The following is a 20,017-nucleotide window of genomic DNA, read 5'->3' as shown; positions in this document are numbered from 1 at the left end:
AATTCAACCAAGAGAATTTAATAGGCTGGGTGCGGTGGCTCACGACTGTAAACCCAGCACTTTAGGAGGCTGAGGTGGGCAGATCACCTGAGGTCAGGAGTTAGAGACCAGCCTGGCCAACATGGTGAAACGCCATCTCTACTAAAAATACAAACATTAGCCGGGCTTGGTGCCAGGCACCTGTAATCCCAGCTACTCAGGAGGCTGAGGCAGGAGAATTGTGAGACTCCGTTTCAAAAAAAAAAAAAAAGAATTTAACAGAAATAGCAAAAATGATCACCTGTAGTGCTAACTTTTTTGGTCGAATGTGTTTTTGTACTTGTTTTAACTTTCTGCTGCACAGTTTTCGTCTTAGTCAACTTTTCTTTGCTTTCTTTCATCACCTGCTGTTCTTTTTGTTGCCATTTTTTACTGGCTGACTGAAGAGCCAAAAGGCGAAGCTGTAATTCAGATAACTCCTCTTCATCGTCACCAAGTTTCTTTAAAGAAAAAAGAAAGAGTTTACATTTTTAAATTCTATTACGTATCTTATACATTTCATCAAGTCAAATCCTTTATAAGATAAAAATTTAAAGTTTGGCAGCAAATAGGACAAGGCAAATACAGATAAAGTAAGTAATTTACTTCCCATAGCCCAAGACTCCTAATATATGAATAGAAGATCAGTGTGCAGAAGGTATGTGTATATATGTAATGTAGGATTGGCAAGGTAGTACAACTGATAGAATAGGATAATGCAAAAAATAAAAGAGTTATTAACTAATATTTAAAGGGGCTTCCCAAACCTAAAGGAATAAACGTCTGATGGCAACAAATGCAAGGAAGAAATTAAGATCCAGGAGAGGTAAGGAAAGCAGAAGTGGTTCCATGGTCATGTGATTTGCTAGTCTCTCAAGTAATAGAAAACAGACACACTGAATGTCAAGAATCAAACTTACAGATTTTCTTTTACTGTGTATATTTTTTAATTCTATAAATTACTATTGAAGGGAAAAATCTATAGAGATTTGTTAACAGCTGACTGCTATGTGTTCTAAGGCTACAGATATTTATCTGAATATTTTAAATATTTTTGAACACAGAATTTTCTTCAGCAAAGCTAAAACAGGACAATAATGTTAAAAGCAGATGTCTGGTAACTTTTTTCCAATTAGATAACTTAATTTCTGCATTTCATTTTTGAAATAGTTTTAAAAATTAATCTATTATCTACATTATAGCAAAAATAGAAATGAAAAATGTCAGGCTCCCTAGAGGTTCTTAATTAAATTGAGTCCATGGATTTTAATAAAGGGTAGGGTGATTCCTTTGGCTTCCCCACCCTTGAAGTTAAACATAAAACACTGTTTTTTCTTTATGTGTGTGCATAGAAGGGAAAGGAAGAGTCGAAAAAGATTCCAAAAGGTTAAGGCCCACTTATCTAATAACTTTTTCTTATAGGCAAACTGTAATTATATTTTCTCCTCAAATCCAATTAAATTATTTCTATTGTTAAACATAAAGAAAATATGGATACTAACTAATGATTTCACCTGAATATGAACTACTATAAGCCCTAAACTACTATCATACACTTCAGTACTTCGGTTTAACCAAACCAGGATAGTTACCCTTTCCACTGTTGATAAGTACAAGTAAGCAATAATTTTAAAATTATCATGATTCTTTTTTTAAATTTTAAGTCATTTAAACATATCAAATTCTATTGCTTAATACTGAAATTCTAGAGCTGTGCTGTTCAACATGGTAGCAATGAGCCACATGTGGTTATTTGAATTTAAGTCGACTAAAACTAAATTAAAAAATTTGTACCTAAGGCACGCTAATTACGTTTCAAGTTCTTCATAGCCACATGTAGCTAATAGCTACCATATTGGAGAATACAGCTATAAAATATTTCCATTAATGTAGAAAATTCTATTAAACAGTACTCATCTAGAGAGTTTAACTAAAATAAAGCTATCCTCACTATTCCATTGAGATAAAATCTTGTTTGTTTGTTTGTTTTTTAATTATTTACTTTTTTTCGACTTGGGATCTCACTATGTTGCCCAGGCTGGCCTCAAACTCCCAAGCTAAAGAGATCCTCCCACCTCAGGCTTCCAGAGTGCTGTGATTACAGGCATAAGCCACCCCACCCAGTGAGGCTTTTGATTACTTTTTGCAACTACTCCCTTAGGAATGAAAGAAACCACTGATTCTGTCACCCACCTATATGCTATGTGAGGTAGCTATTTGAACAGCAAGAGCACAGAACTAAGCTCATTAGTTCTCAATAGTCAGACAACCTCATTTACTTGCTCTGACACTTAGTTCCTATGTAACTTTAGGCAAGTCACTTAATCTACTCATATGATTCTTACTTCATCTCTGAAATGTATATATATCGACTTGATTCACAGGGTTATTGTGAGGGTATTAAAAATATGTATGTGTGTGTTACATATTATCATTCCTAAATTCAGGGCCATCTTTTTCCTAAAGCTCCTAGGCTACTTAAATCATTTCAATTTATGCAGAAAAACCAACGGAAATCTCAAAAGAAAAAACTACAGCTATTTCAGGTCTCTAATTCAACAAACTGAAAAGGCTTGGGTTATTGAGTGCCTGTTATACGTCAAATACAGTGCTTGATGTTTCTGTACTTCATTCTACTGAAGCCTCACAACAACCCAGATAACAGAAGACATTAAGTTCATTTTATAGAAAAGAATGCAGAAGCAAGAAAAAGCTAAATAGTTTATACAAGGTCACTCAGCTAATAAGAAGCGGAGGTAGAATTTGATATCAGGTGAAGGTCTACCTAACTCCAAAGCTTACCCACACAGGATAACCCACAAGAAATAGAGAAAATATCTGGATCAAAATTAAGTTTCAAAAAACAAATGATAAAAAAAAGGTCCTGCATGAATATACACAACACTTTAATGACACATAATTTGCAGAACCCAGGGAAAAGAGACTACAAGATGTAGCTCCAGAATTTCTTATCTTTAAGGCTTATGTCCAAATGGAGTTACAGGAATGATGAAAGAAAACGAGTGAAAAATAAGACAGAATTTCCCTTACAAAAGAACAAATTAAAGCAATGCAAAAATGGGTGTTACACAGATGATCCAGTCTCACAAAGCAGTATCTTACCTTTTCAGACAGAATATCTGAGGTACTAATTCTTCTTGTTAAATTTTGTTCTTTATCTTGCAATCCTTTAAAATAAAATAATTTCTTTTGAATACTCTAAAAGATAGCTACAATCTAAAATAAAATAATCCTAAATAATATCTGGTAATTATTTTAAAGGATATCATTAAAGGGTCTCATTTTCTCAGTCTCTCAACCAAAAGAAAATACTATGAAAGAGAATGAAAATCTGAATAAACTTCTTAGCCTCAATACTGAAAGTTATAAGGCAAAATGATTCAAAATATTAAAATAAAACCACACTTTAATAAAATGACTTCTGGACTAGAAATAGTCATTTCAAATAATAACAGAATTTATAAAGCAGAGAAACAAGCAGCCACACTTCATTAGCAAGCGGATTATCCACACTGACAGAATATAATGATGACTAAATTAATCCAATCCTCTATATTGGGATGAATTGAAAGTTTGCAGACTGTATTGGATTTATGCATTAGAGAACTGGTCTTTTATTTATTCAATCTAGAAAAGCATCAGTAGAGGCAGCTTAAATATCAATAAAATTGAGTCCATCCATACATTTTTTTCCAGTAACCTAGCTTTGGGCCCAGATGACTGACGAAACAATGTACAAAATCTTACATTTGTAAATTAGCTAATCTATAACATCTTTACACATCACATAATAAAGATATACAACATTTACAATCCTGTTGAAATACTTTCATAGCTAAACTGGATTATGTTAAAAATTCAGAAATCTTTCCTTAAGAGATGACAAAACTGAAGTTGCAAAGCTAGGATTTAAACTAGATCTTAACTCCAAGCCTAGTGTTTTTACCATAATACCACACCTGTCAGTGTTCCAAACATCCTAATTTGACTGCTCAAGTGAACCTACTGGTGAAAGAATATTCAACATTCAATAAATAGAGAAATGACTAATCAAGCACCTCAGTCAACAAAAAGAGAAGGCAATGACCAAATTTCAAGACAAATGAGTTCTGTTAAAAGGCTCATTCTAGGCCGGGCGCGGTGGCTCAAGCCTGTAATCCCAGCACTTTGGGAGGCCGAGGCGGGTGGATCACGAGGTCAAGAGATCGAGACCATCCTGGTCAACATGGTGAAACCCCGTCTCTACTAATACAGAAAAATTAGCTGGGCATGGTGGCGCGTGCCTGTAATCCCAGCTACTCAGGAGGCTGAGGCAGGAGAATTGCCTGAACCCAGGAGACGGAGGTTGCGGTGAGCCGAGATCGCGCCATTGCACTCCAGCCTGGGTAACAAGAGCGAAACTCCGTCTCAAAAAAAAAAAAAAAAAAAAAAAAAAAAAAAAAAAGGCTCATTCTATAAATGTGAATTTGTTGCAACATGATACATTAGAAAATCATTTGAGTAGCCAGGCATGGTGGCTCATGTCTGTAAACCCAGAACTTTGGAAGGCAGAGCGAGGCGGATCCCCTGAGCTTAGGATTCAAAGCCAGCCTCGGCAACATGATGAAAGTCCATCTCTACTGAAAATACAAAGAAGTAGCTGGGCATGGTGGTGTGCCCCTGTAGTTCCAGCTACTTGGGAGGCTGAGGCAGGAGAATCACTTGAACCCAGGAGGTGGAGGTTGCAGTGAGCCAAAATCACACCACTGCACTCCAGCCTGGGCGACAGAGCGAGACTTTGTCTCAAAAAAAAAAGAAAAGAATGAGAACATAACACAAATTTTACATTTACTTATGTGTGATTTGTCTCAGAGAAACACTAAGAATGCAGAAAACTGCATCCAAGTCATCTGAGCCATGTACTTCAAGTATCTATCAACTACCCAAGTTCAGTGTGTGTGTTATAAGCCACATCCATCCACATCTGGTATTACAATTTACTGTCTGATTTCAGGTAACACTCCTTGTTCTACTTCATAACAACTCATAAGTAGCAAACGTTCCACTTACATAGGTATACTTTAGGTCTATTTTACTGAAAGCTCACGTTTAATATTTCAGACTTCTTTTTTTCCCATTTCACATGCAAAGCTGTCCTATCATTTTTCATTGATTCCTATCTTTTTTTTATGTGCCACGGACAAAGTTTTTGAGTGTTGTTCCTCTAACCCACTTTCTCCATACACCTCATTGTTTTTATTGTACAATTTAGCAGTGTGGTAATACTGGGGAATGCATATATCCCATTATAACAAAAATAATCATACTTTTTAAAACAACAGAATAGTAACAACTATTAGACAAAAATAAACAGGGAAACATTAAACAGCCTTCCGATAATAAACAGAGAAAGCACTAAATTTTTCTCCCACATGAGAAACTTATGAGTTTCATTAGGTCATGAGAAATCTAATAGCTGATTAGGATCTCACTTGTCTATACAAAATGGCAGCACCTCCTTTTAATGTAGCATAGAGGCAAATATCTATTAACATAGCAGGCACCTTATGACTACATTGCTACCTTAAAAATAATTACAATAAATTCAATAAATAAATAAATACAAATTTCAGACAATAAATATAACTTTACACAAAGATTATAAACGCAGGTTTAAACTGATCAAATGGGTAGCTAGACATTGTTCTACCACTGTCAGAGGTCTGTACAATAAAATTATCTCAATTTTTACTCAAAACCTCCAAAATGAACATCGTTCTTGTCACATAGTAATTAAAATATTACCAACTGAAACTCTAATGTGAGCTAAAGTCATCAGCATATAGGTGGCAGTTAAAACCATAATAATGAGAATACCCCAAGAGAATGGGACATTGAGTACATGACAAATTAAGAAATTACACAGGAAAAATTATTTAAAACAAACAAAAGACAGAAAAGGAAAATCAGAAGGTTATTTTTAAAATCCAGATAGGTATAGTATTGCAGAAATCCCAAAATTTCAAAGTAAGAAAACCATCACTTAATATAGTAGAGAAGTCTACCCCCAATGGAATATTCTCAACAATACAGCCAGAATGATGCTTAAAAATATAAAACAGATTATGTCAGTCCTTTGCTCAAAACCCTGTAAGAGCTCCCATTTCACTAGAAATAAAAAAAAACAAAGTTCTTACAAGGCTCTCACTTTAAGATCTACCCCCTCCTGCCATTTCCAATCCCTTCTCTCCCATTATTCATTCCCCTCACTCTCTCTTCTGTATTAGCACAGGACTCCTTGTTCTTCCCCAAACATGTCAGGCATCTTTCTGTATCATGGTCATTTCTCTAGTTCAGCAATTCTCAAACTTCAGCATGTAGCAGAATCAACAGGAGGGCTAATTAAATACAGATTACTAGGCCTCATTTCCAGAGCTCCCAATTCAGTAGATCTAAGGTAGAGACTGAGAATTTGTGCTTCTATCAAGTTCCCATATAATGCAGTCCCCAGAAACCACACTTTGAAAATCACTGCTTTAGTTATTCCTTTTGTGTAGAAGCCTCTTCCACCAGATATATATTTGGCTATTCCCTTACATCTTCAAAGTCTTTCTTTAAATCTCACCTTCAAATAGACGCCTATGCTGACTACCTTATTAGTGCTGCAACCTGTATCCTCTCTATCCCTTTCCTACTTACTCTGCTATATTTTAATCTTTCATAACAGTTAATTTACTCATCATGTTTACTGTTTTATCTTCTAAAATGCAAGCCCATGAAGGCATAAGTGACTATCTATTTTGCTCATCAATTTATTTCCAAGAGCCTGGAATAAAGTGCTCAACTAATTTTTGAATGAATGGAAGAATGAAATAAAAAACATCCACGAAAACTTGCAGTTAGGTCATAGGAAACTACTATGAGTAGTTTCAGTATTGTGATGTGGGGGAGAAAAGCAAACTGTATTGGGCTAACAAGGAAATGAGAAGTAAGATGAAAAGCTGGTGCAGACTAGATGTCTCAGAAGTCTTATTGAAAAGAGGAAGTTTAAGAGAGAATGTAGGATGAGGAAGAGGATTTCCATTTTTGGATGGAAAACTCAAATATATTAAGAACACCCTAAGGAGACAATGGTTAAAGATAAAGCAGAATAAATAAAGCAAGGTCCCAGAGAAGGCAGAAGAAGTTAGAGCCAGAGCCAGGAGAACAAGTGAAAACAAAATGGCCATGAGCAAGAGAGTCATTACCCTCAGAGTGAAAGAACTGAAGTAAAAATTGATATGGGTTACAAAAAAGTTTACGGTCAGGAAGCGAAAAGCTGGAATTGAGTGCTAACACCTCAAATAAGAGGCAAGCTTATAGGCTGACAATAATAAATGTTGAGTAAAAGGCCCGAAAAAACTATAAAAGCATAGAACAGTTGTCAAGAAGTTCACCAATAACGTAAGTTTGACAGTAGAGTCATGCTAAGGATTGGTGGGGAATTATACATGTAAAAATACTTATATATATATAATTTACTGATTCAGATGACATTTTAGCTTCTTTGATTTTTCTCCAATCACTCTTCCATCCTGATGCCAGTTATTTTTCTAAAACACACATCGGATCACATCATTTTCTTGCTTAAAATTAGTTAACAGCCCACCCAATGTTTAAAGGACAAAATTCAAATTATTTAACAAGATATTCAAGGCCCTTCCCAATCTAACACTAAACTGTCCTTTTATAAATTTATGTCCAATCACTCACTAAAAAAAATACCGTATCTCTCATACTGCATACATATTTCATTAATCTCAATGCCCTTAAAAATCCTTCTGTGCCTCTATCTGTTCATTTGCTTCCTTTTGACTTCCCCAAGGGAAAAGATTCATTTTTCCAGAGGCATATCAAGCGTCTACATCTCTATGAAATCTTTCTAAATCCGGGTGAGGATATTTAATCCTTCCTGTATTACTCTAGCCTTTCACACACAACACTTATTATACTCCATGTTAGTTATTTGTGTGTCTTTTCTATTCATCTGTGCTACACTTTCCAAAACCGCCTGTATAGAATCATAGTACTAAATCGAAGAGGGGAAAGAAAAGCATTTCCCTGAGAACGTGCAACCCAAAATGATCATCACTCAGGCTTGCAACCAAATTCACATCATAAGGGCAGCCCGTGATTCCAGAAAAATTCAAAAGACAATGAGCACCTCATATTAAACCAAACCAAACCAAACGAAAATCACTGACTGTTCAAGAAAAAAAAAAGTACCAAAACAAAAACAAACATCAGAAATCAAACCCTCAAAGACCTGAGATATCAAAAATTAGCAGGGATAGGAGATAAAACAAAACAGACCTACTGTTAATTTGTTTCAAGAAACAAAGATAAAGCTGAAAATATAAGCAGGGAAAGAATGATCAAAAAGATCTGAAAACAAAACAAAAATGAAAGAGTAAAATATAAACTGTAACTGAAATTAAAACTCAATAGGTGGGCTTAAGGCAGATTAGATACAGCTGAAGAGACAATCAGTAAAATGAAAGCTATGTCAGAGGAAATTTTCCAGAATTTGTTAATTACAAAGTGACAGAAACTTAGAGAAATTGAGACATGAAAGATAAAGTATGAAGACTTAACATACATCTATACAGAGTTCCAAAAAAAAGAGAGAGAATAGCGCAATATTCTAAGAGATAATGATCATTTTTTTTCAGAACCAATGCAAGATCCAATCCAGATTCAAGGAACAACAAATCTCAAGCTGGATACATAAAAAGAAATCAACAAACAGCACATCACAGCTGAACTACAGAATATCAAAGACAAAAACAGGCTCTTTAAAACAACCAAAGAAAAAAGATTATCTTCAAATCGGAAACCATGAAGACTGACAGATGACTTTTCAAAATCAACAATGGAAGCCAGAAAATATTGTCAGTAAGAATATAATTAGGGGCTGGATGTGGTGGTTCATGCCTGTAATCCCAGCACTTTGGGAGGCTGACGTGGGTGGATGGATTACTTGAGGCCAGGAGTTCGAGACCAGTCTAACCAATGTGGCAAAACCCCATCTCTACTAAATACAAAAATTAGCCAGGTGTGGTGGCATATGCCATAGTCCCAGCTACTCAGGAAGCTGATGCATGAGAATCACTTGAACCCTGGAGGCAGAGGTTGCAGTGAGCCAAGATCATGCCACTGCACTCTAGCCTGGATGATAGGGTGAGACTTTGTCTCAAAAATATATTTATAAAATTAAACAACCTAGAATTCTAAACCCAGGGAAAATATCTTTTAAAAAGAGTAAATAGAAATAGTTTTCCACCCAGCAAAAACACATTAAAAACAAAAAGTCTGAAGAATGTACTTAAGCACGGGGCATGGTGACTCACACCTGTAATCCCAACATTTTAGGAGGCCAAGGCAGGAGGATCACTTGAGTCCAGGAGTTTGAGATCAGCCTAGCAAAAAAAAAACCCACACACACAAAGAGAATGTATTTATACATATATAATTACAAACATAATATAAAGAGTAAGCCAAGCAAGTGCTAAATACATAGGCAAAGGTAACCAAACATCATTCTTTGTATTTCAGGGAAAGGGTAAGGTTCTTAATTAACTTTAAATACTGGTAGGACTATAAGACCAGAAATTTAGTATCTAACTTCCAAACTAGCAAATGAAAAAAAAAATTGTGTGAAGAAAAATACGAGGCTAGAAAGAAAAAAAGAAAACCAAATATCAATAATCATAAAAAATATGAGTACACTACATATGTTCAAGTTAAAAGACAAAGATTGTCATACTAAATTATAAATTAAATCCGGCTCTAAACTATATAGAAGTAATATTTGAGACATGAAGATATAGAAAGACTGAAAGGGTGGGAAATTATATAAAGACAAAGATGATATGGCTATTAATATAAGACAAAATAGTTTTTTAGTCAAAAACATTAAAGTCACTACATAACGACTCAATTACCCAGCTTCACAGTACTTAAAGCAAAAAGCAAAAAATCACAAATTCACCATCACACTGGCAAATTCTGACAAACTGTTCTCAGTAACTGATCAAGCAAATCAAAAATAAAGACATGAACAACATAAGCTCAAGCAATCTATACATTCCTTTCAAACATACACAGAACTCTTATAAAAAATTGATTACATTCCAGACAATAAAGGAAGTCTCTAAGTATTTCAAAAGATTGGTTATCATAGCAATCTTATTTTTTGACAGTATCACTGATTTAGGTATCAACAAAAAAATACTGCTAGAAAACCTACATGTTTAGAAAAAACATACTACCAAGTAGCTTACAAGTCAATGAAAAATAAAAATTAGAAATATTTAGAATGAATGAAAAAGTTTAATATCCCAATTTGAGACAGAACAAGTCGAAATTTATGGCCTAAAATGATCTTAACAGGAGAGAGGCTAAAAACTACTGAATTTAAAAACCTATGGACTTATTTCAGGGGAATTTAGAGAGCAGGAAAAAGATACAATTTATAAATACTACAAATAAAAAAGTAAAGGATTCTTAATAATTTTTATAACTTCTATAACTTACAGGAAATAGATATATTACAAAAAATATATAGTTTACATAAACTGCCTTAACAGAAATAGAAAACATGAACAGTTAGATTAAAACCTTTTCAGAAAAAAACTCCACCCAGGCCCAGACACTTTTATGAGTAAGATCTACCAAGATCTTACTTGAACAATTCCAATCTTCAACTATTACAGAGAATAAAGATGAAACCAGCGCCAACTAATTTTATGAGTATCATAACACTTACATTAAAAACTGGCTTCTATAGATCAACGAGATAGAAAATTAACAAGGACATCCAGGACTTGAACTCAGACCCGGAACAAGTAAACTTAATAAACATTTATAGAACTCTCCACTTCAAATACATAAAACATACATTACCACCTCACACCTATTAGAAAAGTGACTATATAATTGGAAGTAAATCACTCCTCAGTAATCGCATAGCATTTCATAGGTTTAAATGAAATATTGGTTGGCTGTTTGTTTGTTATCTTCTTCCCTTATCCCTTCCTGATTACATCATTAAGTATAATTATCATTATAAAAGACGTTTTTAATAACCATTACTAAATTGCGTTCTAGCCTGGGCAAGAAAGCAATTCTCCCATTCTCTCTCCCTCTTTCTTTTCCTTTTTCCTCCTCCCCATTCTCTCTCTCTCTTTCTCTTCCTGTTTCCACCTCCCCATTCTCTCTCTCTCTTTCTCTTTTTTCTTCCTCCTTTTCAAAAAAAAACTGGCAAGGAAAAAGAGGGGGAAAAATTACAGGCTATGAACACAGATAAAAAATTCTAAACAAAACTCTAGCAAACCTTTATTTATAATGGCCAAAAATTGGGAAAACCCAAACATAAATGGGAAATGGATAAACTATAGTATGATGGGATACTCAACAATAAAAAAGAATTACTGACAAATAAAACTACATGAATAAATTTCAAACACATTATGCTAAATTAAATAAGCTATAATCAAAAGGCAACATAGGCCAGGCGTGGTGGCTCACGCCTGTAATCCCAGCACTTTGGGAGGCCAAGACAGGCCAATTACCTGAGGTCAGGAGTTTGAGACCAGCCTGGCCAACATGATGAAACCCCATCTCTACTAAAAATACAAAAAATTAGCTGAGCATGGTGGTGTGCACCTGTAATCCCAGCTACTCAGGAGGCTGATGCTGGAGAAATGCTTGAACCTAAGAGGCAGAGGTTGCAGTAAGCAGAGATCGTGCCACTGCACTCCAGCCTGGGCAACAAGAGCAAAACTCTGTCTCAAAAAAAAGGCAATATACTATATGACTCCATTAATGTGACATTATGGAAAGGTCAAAGTATAGGGACAGATCAGTGGTTACCAGGTGAACTAAGGGCTGAGGGAGGAGTTAACTACAAAGATACTTGGAGAAGCTATTTGAAGTTGATGAAACTATTCTGTATCTTAATGGTGGCTGGTGATGGTTACCCAACTGTCTGCATTTGTCAATACCTGAAAAACTATAAACTTATACATTTATAATGTTAAAAGGTAAATTTTGCTGTATATAAATTATATCTTAATAATAATAAGAAAAAACAAGCCAAATCCATGATTTTAAAATGGTATATCATAAACTATATTTAACCCAAGCATGCTAGGCTGGTTTAATACTAGAAATAAATTATGTAATTCATTATCACTTACGTATATTTCTATCATAGAGGCCAGCATGTCAGGCAAAAAAAAATAAATAAATAAAAACTAAAAGCAAACAAAATTAGTCATTATTCAATAATATAAATGTCTACATAGAAAGTAGAATATAATTTACAGATAATTAGATTCATTTCAATGAAATACACTACCAAAACAAGTGGTTACTCCTTTAGAGAAAGAAGAGTCATTATTAACTGAAGTATTTAATTTCATTACCTTGACTAGAATCAGTAGTGTCGGATTTCAGGGAAAGCTGTTTTGTTCCATCTTTAACTTTTTTCAACCGGTTCTTATCTCCTGGTAAAGTCAATTTTTGCCTGAGTGGTTTTAATTCAAATGCCTGAAAAGTTTTGACTTGTGTTTTCTCCTCAGGAGCTACATCTTTACTTGAATCCTTTGTAATACTGACATTATCAGTGCTAGTTTGGTCCTCAAAGTTCAATGTTTTAGGATCTTCTTGCACATTCTCTTCTTTGCTACTCAAAGCTAATTTTTCATCTTTATTGATGCATTCTAGTTCCAACTGTATTTGCTTATACTTCAAAAGCAAATCTTCAAAAGTTTCTTCCACACAGTTTTCATTTTTTGATGAATAATTTTTTCTTGATGGAGACCTTCTGAAACTTTTGGCTGAACAGCATATTAAGGAAACCAGTGTCCAAAAATTTTCCAGTTAAATTTAACAAAAAAAATTAGATGTTAATTTTCTCCCATTTTAATTTTTCAAGAAAGATAAACCAATATTTTTAAATTACTAAATTTCATTTAATGTATATGCAGCCAATGCTCACTTTCATTATGTGCCCATATTTGAATTTAACAAGTACCATATAAATACTCCACTTACAAAATCACTAGTGTCGTAATTACCAGTAGTATCCACAGGTAGTCCACCTAGTTAGATAGATTACAGCATCCTTCCTTCTGTAAGTTCCAGGAAAGTCCATCATTAGCTGGATGTTAAAGATTCTTTTCTTAAGGAAGAGGGGAGAAACTGAATGGTTTGTCACAAATGTGGACAATTTACATTTCAGGGAGCCAGGTGCGGTGATCACACCTGTAATCACAGCACTTTGGGAGGCCAAGGCGGGTGGATCACTTGAGGTCGGAAGTTCGAGACCAGCCTGGCCAACTGGTGAAACCCTGTGTCTACTAAAAATACAAAAATTAGCCAGGCGTGGTGGCACGGGCCTGTAGTCCCAGCTACTGTGGAGGCTGATGCAGGAGAATCACTTGAATCCGGGTGGAGGCTGCAGTGAGCCGAGATCACACCACTGCATTCCAGCCTGGGCAACAGAACGAGACTCTGTCTCAAAAAAAAAAGAAAAAAGAAAAAAAAAAAAGAAATTTACACTTCAGATAATCAGGAGGAAATGTTTCTTCTCTTTAGTTTCTTCTCATGTCTCAATTTTTTAAAAACTAAGAGATAAAAAATGAACACTGACAATTAGTAGACTGATTTATGAATGAGATATTTTCTTAAAAATCTAACAAGCTTTGAGCTCACCAAGTATACTAACAACTAACATATGCAAAACTGAACTAATTATGGTTATAAAATTCTTAAAAATCACTTTAGGCCCAGCACAGTGGATCACACCTGTAATCCCAGCACTATGGGAGGCCAAAGCAGGTGGATCGCCCGAGGTCAGGAATTCCAGACCAGCCTGGCCAACATGGCAAAACCCCGTCTGCTGGGCGTGGTGACAGGGGCCTGTAATCCCAGCTACTCGGGAGGCTGAGGCAGGAGAATTGCTTGAACCCCGGAGGCGGAGGCTGCAGTTAGCACAGATGGCACCACTGCACTCCAGCCTGGGCAAAAAAAAAACAAAAAAAACTTTAAAATAGTACTCAAAATGTATGTCCTGTTTTTCCCCCGACAGACAAGGGGAAATGTTATGAAAATAACCTGAACCAACTGTTTTGGTTTTCTTCTCTAACATAGTGATACACAGAAAGTAACTTCTTCATTAAAAACAGCTACAAAGTTTCAAACTATAATTATCATTGTACACAATTCATACATGACAATTGTTACACCTCATTTTTCCAGACTAGACATTGCCAGAGAAATGACAAGTACCTCCTATGGTTTTAATATATCACTTATAGATTTTTTGTTTTTTTGTTTGTTTTGAAACAGAGTCTTGCTCTGTCAGCCAGGCTGGAGTGCAGTGGCACGATCTCAGCTCACTGCAACCTCCACCACCCAGGCTCAAGCAATTTTTCTGCCTCAGTCTCTGGAGTAGCTGGGATTACAGGTTCATGTCACCACACCGGGCTAATTTTTGTATTTTTAGTAGAGATGGGTATTCACCATGTTGGCCAGGCTGGTCTTGAACTCCTGACCTCAGGTGATCCACCTGCCTCATCCTCCCAAAGTGTTGGGATTACAGGCATGAGCCACTGTACTCAGTCTATAGATCATTTTCAGTTGGTTAGGATTTAACATTACAGTATCCCAAATATGGTTATTCTGTTTTAACTCCTCACAGGACAAGCAGCAGAAAAGATTTTTAAACTTTCCTGATGACCAATTCTAAAAATGATAATTACCGTCATTTGAGAAACAAAAATAAGTACATTTGAAAATCTCAACAGTTCTACAGCACAACTGTTCTAGTATATCTTTGGTTCTCTGATCTCTTCAAAGCCAACTTTCTTGAAAGAAAACTAGTTTCTCTGCACCCTTCTTACCAAATAGAATCTGGTTTCTGTCCCATTAATCCACAGAAACTACTGTGGCCAAGTTTCCCCATAAATGTTTTCAAATCTTATTTTTTTTACCTGATTCCTCTGAGCATCTGACACCATAAACCACTTCTCTCTTGGCTTCTGTAACTCCCCTTCTCCATTTGTTTCCCTATTTATTTTTTGTCTTTTAAGTCTCCACTGAGTCCTTTCTCTCCAACTTGTGAAATAATGGTGCTCTTCAGGGAGCGCTATTTAGCCACTGTCTCTTTTCATTTTGAGCATTCTAATGCACCTCCACAGTTTGACCTAACACAGGAGAGTTTATCCTGGTCATAAGATATTTCTCTATCTCCTACAAGAAATCTTTCATACATCTGCTGCCAGAGTAATCTTTCTAGAACACAAATATAAGATCACATCCCTTGTTTAAATTTCACTTAAAAAAAAGTCCAAAATCCTAAGAATAAATATAAATAAATGACCCATGCTTTCCTTTCCAAACTTACTTTTTCCCCTGCTCATCACAATTTTTCCATAGCTTTGTGTCTGTCTGTTCTTCAACTTAACCCCAATTCAAATGTCACCTCTGTGAAGCTTCAGTTTCTCACTTCCTCTTCCCCTCTTATGTACTCTTTGTACCAAATTTGTAATTATCTGCATTTACATCTTACTTTTCACTGGAGCCATTTTAAGGTACAACTGCAGTTAAAAAAAAAAAAAGACTAAAGACCTTGGAAATATCCACAAAGGGAAATGATTCAATATACTAACAAATATGCTAAATAGAAAAATAAGGGAAAGTAATTGAGTTACAACCATAACTGACTAATCTCCTTTAAGGCTAAAGAAAATCTATCCCTATCTACATAGAATAGCTAAGATCAAATCAACACTTAAGCTTGTCAAGATGCAATTTCTAACTGAACCTTGGTTTAAACAAAAAGAAGTGGTAGTCAACCTTTTCAGCTGCAGCTGAAAATGGAATGACTTTTTACTGATAAGAGACACTGGCCTAATTATGTTAGTTCTCATCGAATTTGAAAGTTTAAAAGAGTAGTCATTCAAGGTAAACATACTAAGATGTACTGACAAAGTGTCTATCATTAAGAAAAACTAAGAATGAAAATAAGAACTGCAATAGAATCTGGTTTATTCTATTTCTTTAAAGTTGCAACTAGCATATCTTAGTTATTACAGTGAAAGGGGTTATGGCAAAAACAGAAATAAATAAACCCTATACTCAGGCTACTTCACTTCTAAATTACAGAAATATGCCAGAGTAATCTGCATTTTTTCTTTATACAGTATTTGCAAAATAAAAAAGGGTGTTGTTATAATCACATGGTGGAAATATGAATTAAACTTATTACAATCTTGATATTAAATAGATTTGAATAAAGTGTTGTAACAAATATTTTGTTTGCTCACATTATACAAAAGTAACTGGGAACTACGTTTTCCTTCTCAAATTCTTTTTTTTTTTTTCTTTTTTTTAATGGACCAGGACATCCAACCTTCTCAAATTCTCAAAAAGAACACCACTTCTAGGATGGATTAGTGATACTTCATGAAAACAATGAGCAGAGGATCAACACAAGCATCCTCTTAAGTGCAGCATCTGGAAAAGAAAAACAGCAAGGTAGCTCATTTATGAAATAGAAGTCACACAAGCAGACGGGATATATTCTGGTACTTCTTTTTGCAACATCATATGCCAGTTTACTAATCAAAACATACAAGCTTACCAATTAATGAAGGACTATGGTAGAGGCCAAAAACACACAGAAAGAGGACAAAAGCAAAAAGCAGGCAAGCCCACTCACCTACCCCTTTTCTAATATAGAATAAGGATTTTAAGAAAAAGCTTTGAGCTCCCATAGGACTAATTATATACATACCTCAATTTCGACTTTTTATACTAAACTGCAACTACTTATTTTCATTTGTTTCCCTAATACAAACTACAAGTTTCATCTTTGTATCTTTAAAAAACATATAGACCAGTGGCTCCTGCCTATAAATCCCAGCACTTTGGGACTCCATGGAAGAGGATCTCTTAAGGCTACAAGTTCGAGACCAGCCTGGGCAACATAGCAAGACCTCGTCTCTCCAAAAAAAATTTAATTAAAAAAATTTAAAAACCATATACATATATATGCTTCAATAGCCTTTCTGCTTCTGGATTCAATATAGACCACAAATCCATGGATTAAGAAACATCCTGGGCAGAGGTTTTCTAACCTTCTTGTGTGTGTGTGTTTTGGTGTTTTTTTTTGTTGTTGTTTTTTTTTTGAGACAGAGCCTTGCTCTGTTGCCCAGGCTGGAGCGCAGTGGGGCAATCTCTGCTCACTGCAAACCCCTCCCCCACCCCTGGATTCAAGTGATTCTCCTGCCTCAACCTCTTGAGTAGCTACGGGCATGCCACCATGCCTGGCTAATTTCTGTATTTTCAGTACAGACAGGTTTCACCATATTGGCCAGGTGGATCTCGAATTCCTGACATCGTGATCCACCCGCCTCAGGCTCACAAAGTACTGAGATTACAGGCATGAGCCACCGCACCCAGCCACATCTGCTGCCTTTGCCTTTTTAAAGAGTTAAATATCTATATGATTTTCTCTCTCTCTTTTTTTTTTTTTTTTTGAAACGGAGTCTCCCTTTACTGCCCAGGCTGGAGTGCAGTGGTGCAATCTCTGCTCACTGCAACTCTGCCTCCTGAGCTCAAGCAATTCTTCTGACTCAGTCTTCCGGGTAGCTGGAAATACAGGCGTCGAACACCACGCCTGGCTAATTTTTGTATTTTTAGTAGAGACGGGGTTTCACCATGTTGGCCAGGTTGGTCTCGAACTCCTGACGTCAAGTGATCCGCCACCTCGGCCTCTCAAAGTGTTGGGATTACAGGCATAAGACACCGCGCCCAGCCACTACATGGTTTTCTCTGAAACAATCCTGAAACGCTCCTAACCCAACTTTTGGTTGTAGAAGTAAATTTTTCAGAAGACTAGCATCAGAAGCTGCTGTTTCTTACCCAAATGTACATTCCCTGCCCTCTTTACATCATGACATTTGAGAAAGACCTATTCTAGTCCTGAGTGGTCTATAAGAGTAATTCTGATTTTCTCCCAAATAAGTGTCACTACTTGTTTCATATATAATGATGAAATTAAAAACCATTACCCTATGAGAATTACAACCAGTAATGAAGTCCTTAAACAATTTTTGCAATGATCACAGAATAAGTCAAGATAGTATTCCACAGACCCATTACAAAATAGGAAACCTTCAGATGATTGATTCCTCTCTACAAATCCTGAGTAAACTCAGTAACGTTTAAAAAAAGAAAAAACTGAGAATAACGTCAGAAGTAGCAAAAATCTGGTACTTTACTATTTCCTTTCTCAACTTGTCCGTAACCTACACCCTCCCATACACATTCCTCCACTCTAACGTATTAAAATAAAAATGCTGATAAGTTGATCTTTCTCTCTCTGGCCCTCATTTAGTCAGCAAGAAGAGTTATACAATGTGCAAAAGTGAACACAGAATAGACACGTTAAGGAGGTAAAGCGTTCCAAAAAGATCAAATGAATCAAAAAGTTCTGAATTAACAGACTTGGTAAAGACAACAGTTCCCACCCCCCCACTTTAAAAGGCAGCAACTAGAATAAATCAAGATAAAAAAAGAATCACAAAAATAGTGCAGGACTGTGCGGAATGAAACTTTACAATTTTCAGTGTCAAACTGCAACATGACAAAGCAACAGCATTCCTCAAACTGTTACGAGTATTTTTTTCTCCATCTAATAACCTAAGTCAACTTCACATAAAATACAAAGTGTCTGTAACAGCAAAATTACAAATGCTAATAAAACTTGAGCTTCTAAGGTATTATTACAAATCAGACTTAACTGTCTTAGATTTCATTAGCTTAACCCAATCCACAGCAAGTTAATGTTAAAAAGCAGTATACCCAATGCAGCAGTCTTAGAAACAATGCTATCCTGTGACACATGGGGAACTACGAAAGAACAACTTACTTTCAGTACACTGACTCAGGGAGAAATAAGCGGTTCTGATGGTTCAAAGTTACGCTCGTCTCACAGACCTAGTAATGACGCGAAAGGGAACTTTAGTGACACACCCAGTGCCGACCGCCACGTTAAGGATACAGCTCTTCCGAGGTGGAGAGGGCTCTCGCCAGCTCTGACTGCTACTGAATCCGGATCCTGCTCCTCCTCCCAGAGACGGTCTGCACCCCGGCTTGCCTCCTCGCTCACCCACTCCTCGACCCCGACTCCAGCGACTCCCACCCCGGTAAGGCCTGCCTCGAAAGCGGAAACGGTCCAAGGCGAGGTGGCTCCGCTCCCAGAAAGACGGCCGGGGACTGCTTTCGGACAGTGAGCTCGAAGGCATCCGCACAGAGGGCGGATGAGACCGGAATGGTTCTTTGGGTCGGTAGCTGCTGGGTCCCCTGAGGTGGCCCCGCTCAGACGCGTGCCGCGAGCGTGAGAAATTCCTCAGCTGCTGCTGAGAAGAGGACGATGACGAGGAAGAGCCACCGCCTCCGCCAGATCCACCGCCCCGGGCCGAGTGAGGAGGCCTTCGCCGCGGATACGGTAACAGCCCGCCGCCACTGCTGCTGCTGCTGCTCCGGCTCCGTATCTGGCTGTTATTATCGTCGTCACTGATTTCCCCATCTTCAAGCTCCCCCTCTTCCTTCGGCGAGAGGCCACTGGAGGCCGGGGCCGGAGTATCTGCGGTCGCCATCCGGGCAGCAGCGCCTTCCACACAACCTTAGCCCTCCGTCCGGGGATCCGCCCGACAACTGCCTCGTTTTCCTTCTTTCCTAACGGACCGGGTCGGTGCGGTCTTACCCTACTCGGACACCTAGCTGCCTCGGCTCCCCAACTTCCCCGCACCCCAGCTCTCTCTCACCGGACCGTCGCAACCCAGTTCCCTTCCCGAGCGCCCCCTTGCTCCTCAGCAATCGGGGTTCTTCCGCCTCGCGAGAAAGGGGCTCAGGTAGCGGCTGTGTTCGAAACGTCACTTCCTGC

General features: G+C 37.0%; 1 protein-coding gene across 1 annotated transcript in view; it reads right to left on the bottom strand.

Moving 5' to 3' along the window:
- ZFC3H1 (zinc finger C3H1-type containing) overlaps positions 1–19,966 on the bottom strand; it is a 55,700-nt gene extending 35,734 nt beyond the window's left edge. Inside the window, exons 1-4 of the mRNA XM_012441309.3 lie at positions 19,133–19,966; positions 12,486–12,899; positions 3,142–3,206; positions 281–479 (exon numbers count right to left, since the gene is read on the bottom strand). Of these exons, the coding sequence (XP_012296732.2) occupies positions 281–479; positions 3,142–3,206; positions 12,486–12,899; positions 19,133–19,730 (1,276 nt within the window). The 5' untranslated portion in view covers positions 19,731–19,966. The remainder of the gene's footprint in view (positions 1–280; positions 480–3,141; positions 3,207–12,485; positions 12,900–19,132) is intronic.
- Between the last annotated feature and the right edge of the window lie 51 nt (positions 19,967–20,017).

The sequence above is a fragment of the Aotus nancymaae genome, unplaced genomic scaffold, assembly GCF_030222135.1.
Source record: "Aotus nancymaae isolate 86718 unplaced genomic scaffold, 86718_ANA_hifiasm-v0.15.2.pri h1tg000016l, whole genome shotgun sequence".
Lineage (NCBI taxonomy): Eukaryota > Metazoa > Chordata > Mammalia > Primates > Aotidae > Aotus > Aotus nancymaae.
The sequence above is the reverse complement of the archived record's forward strand: the minus strand, read 5'-3'. Positions and strand labels throughout refer to the sequence as shown.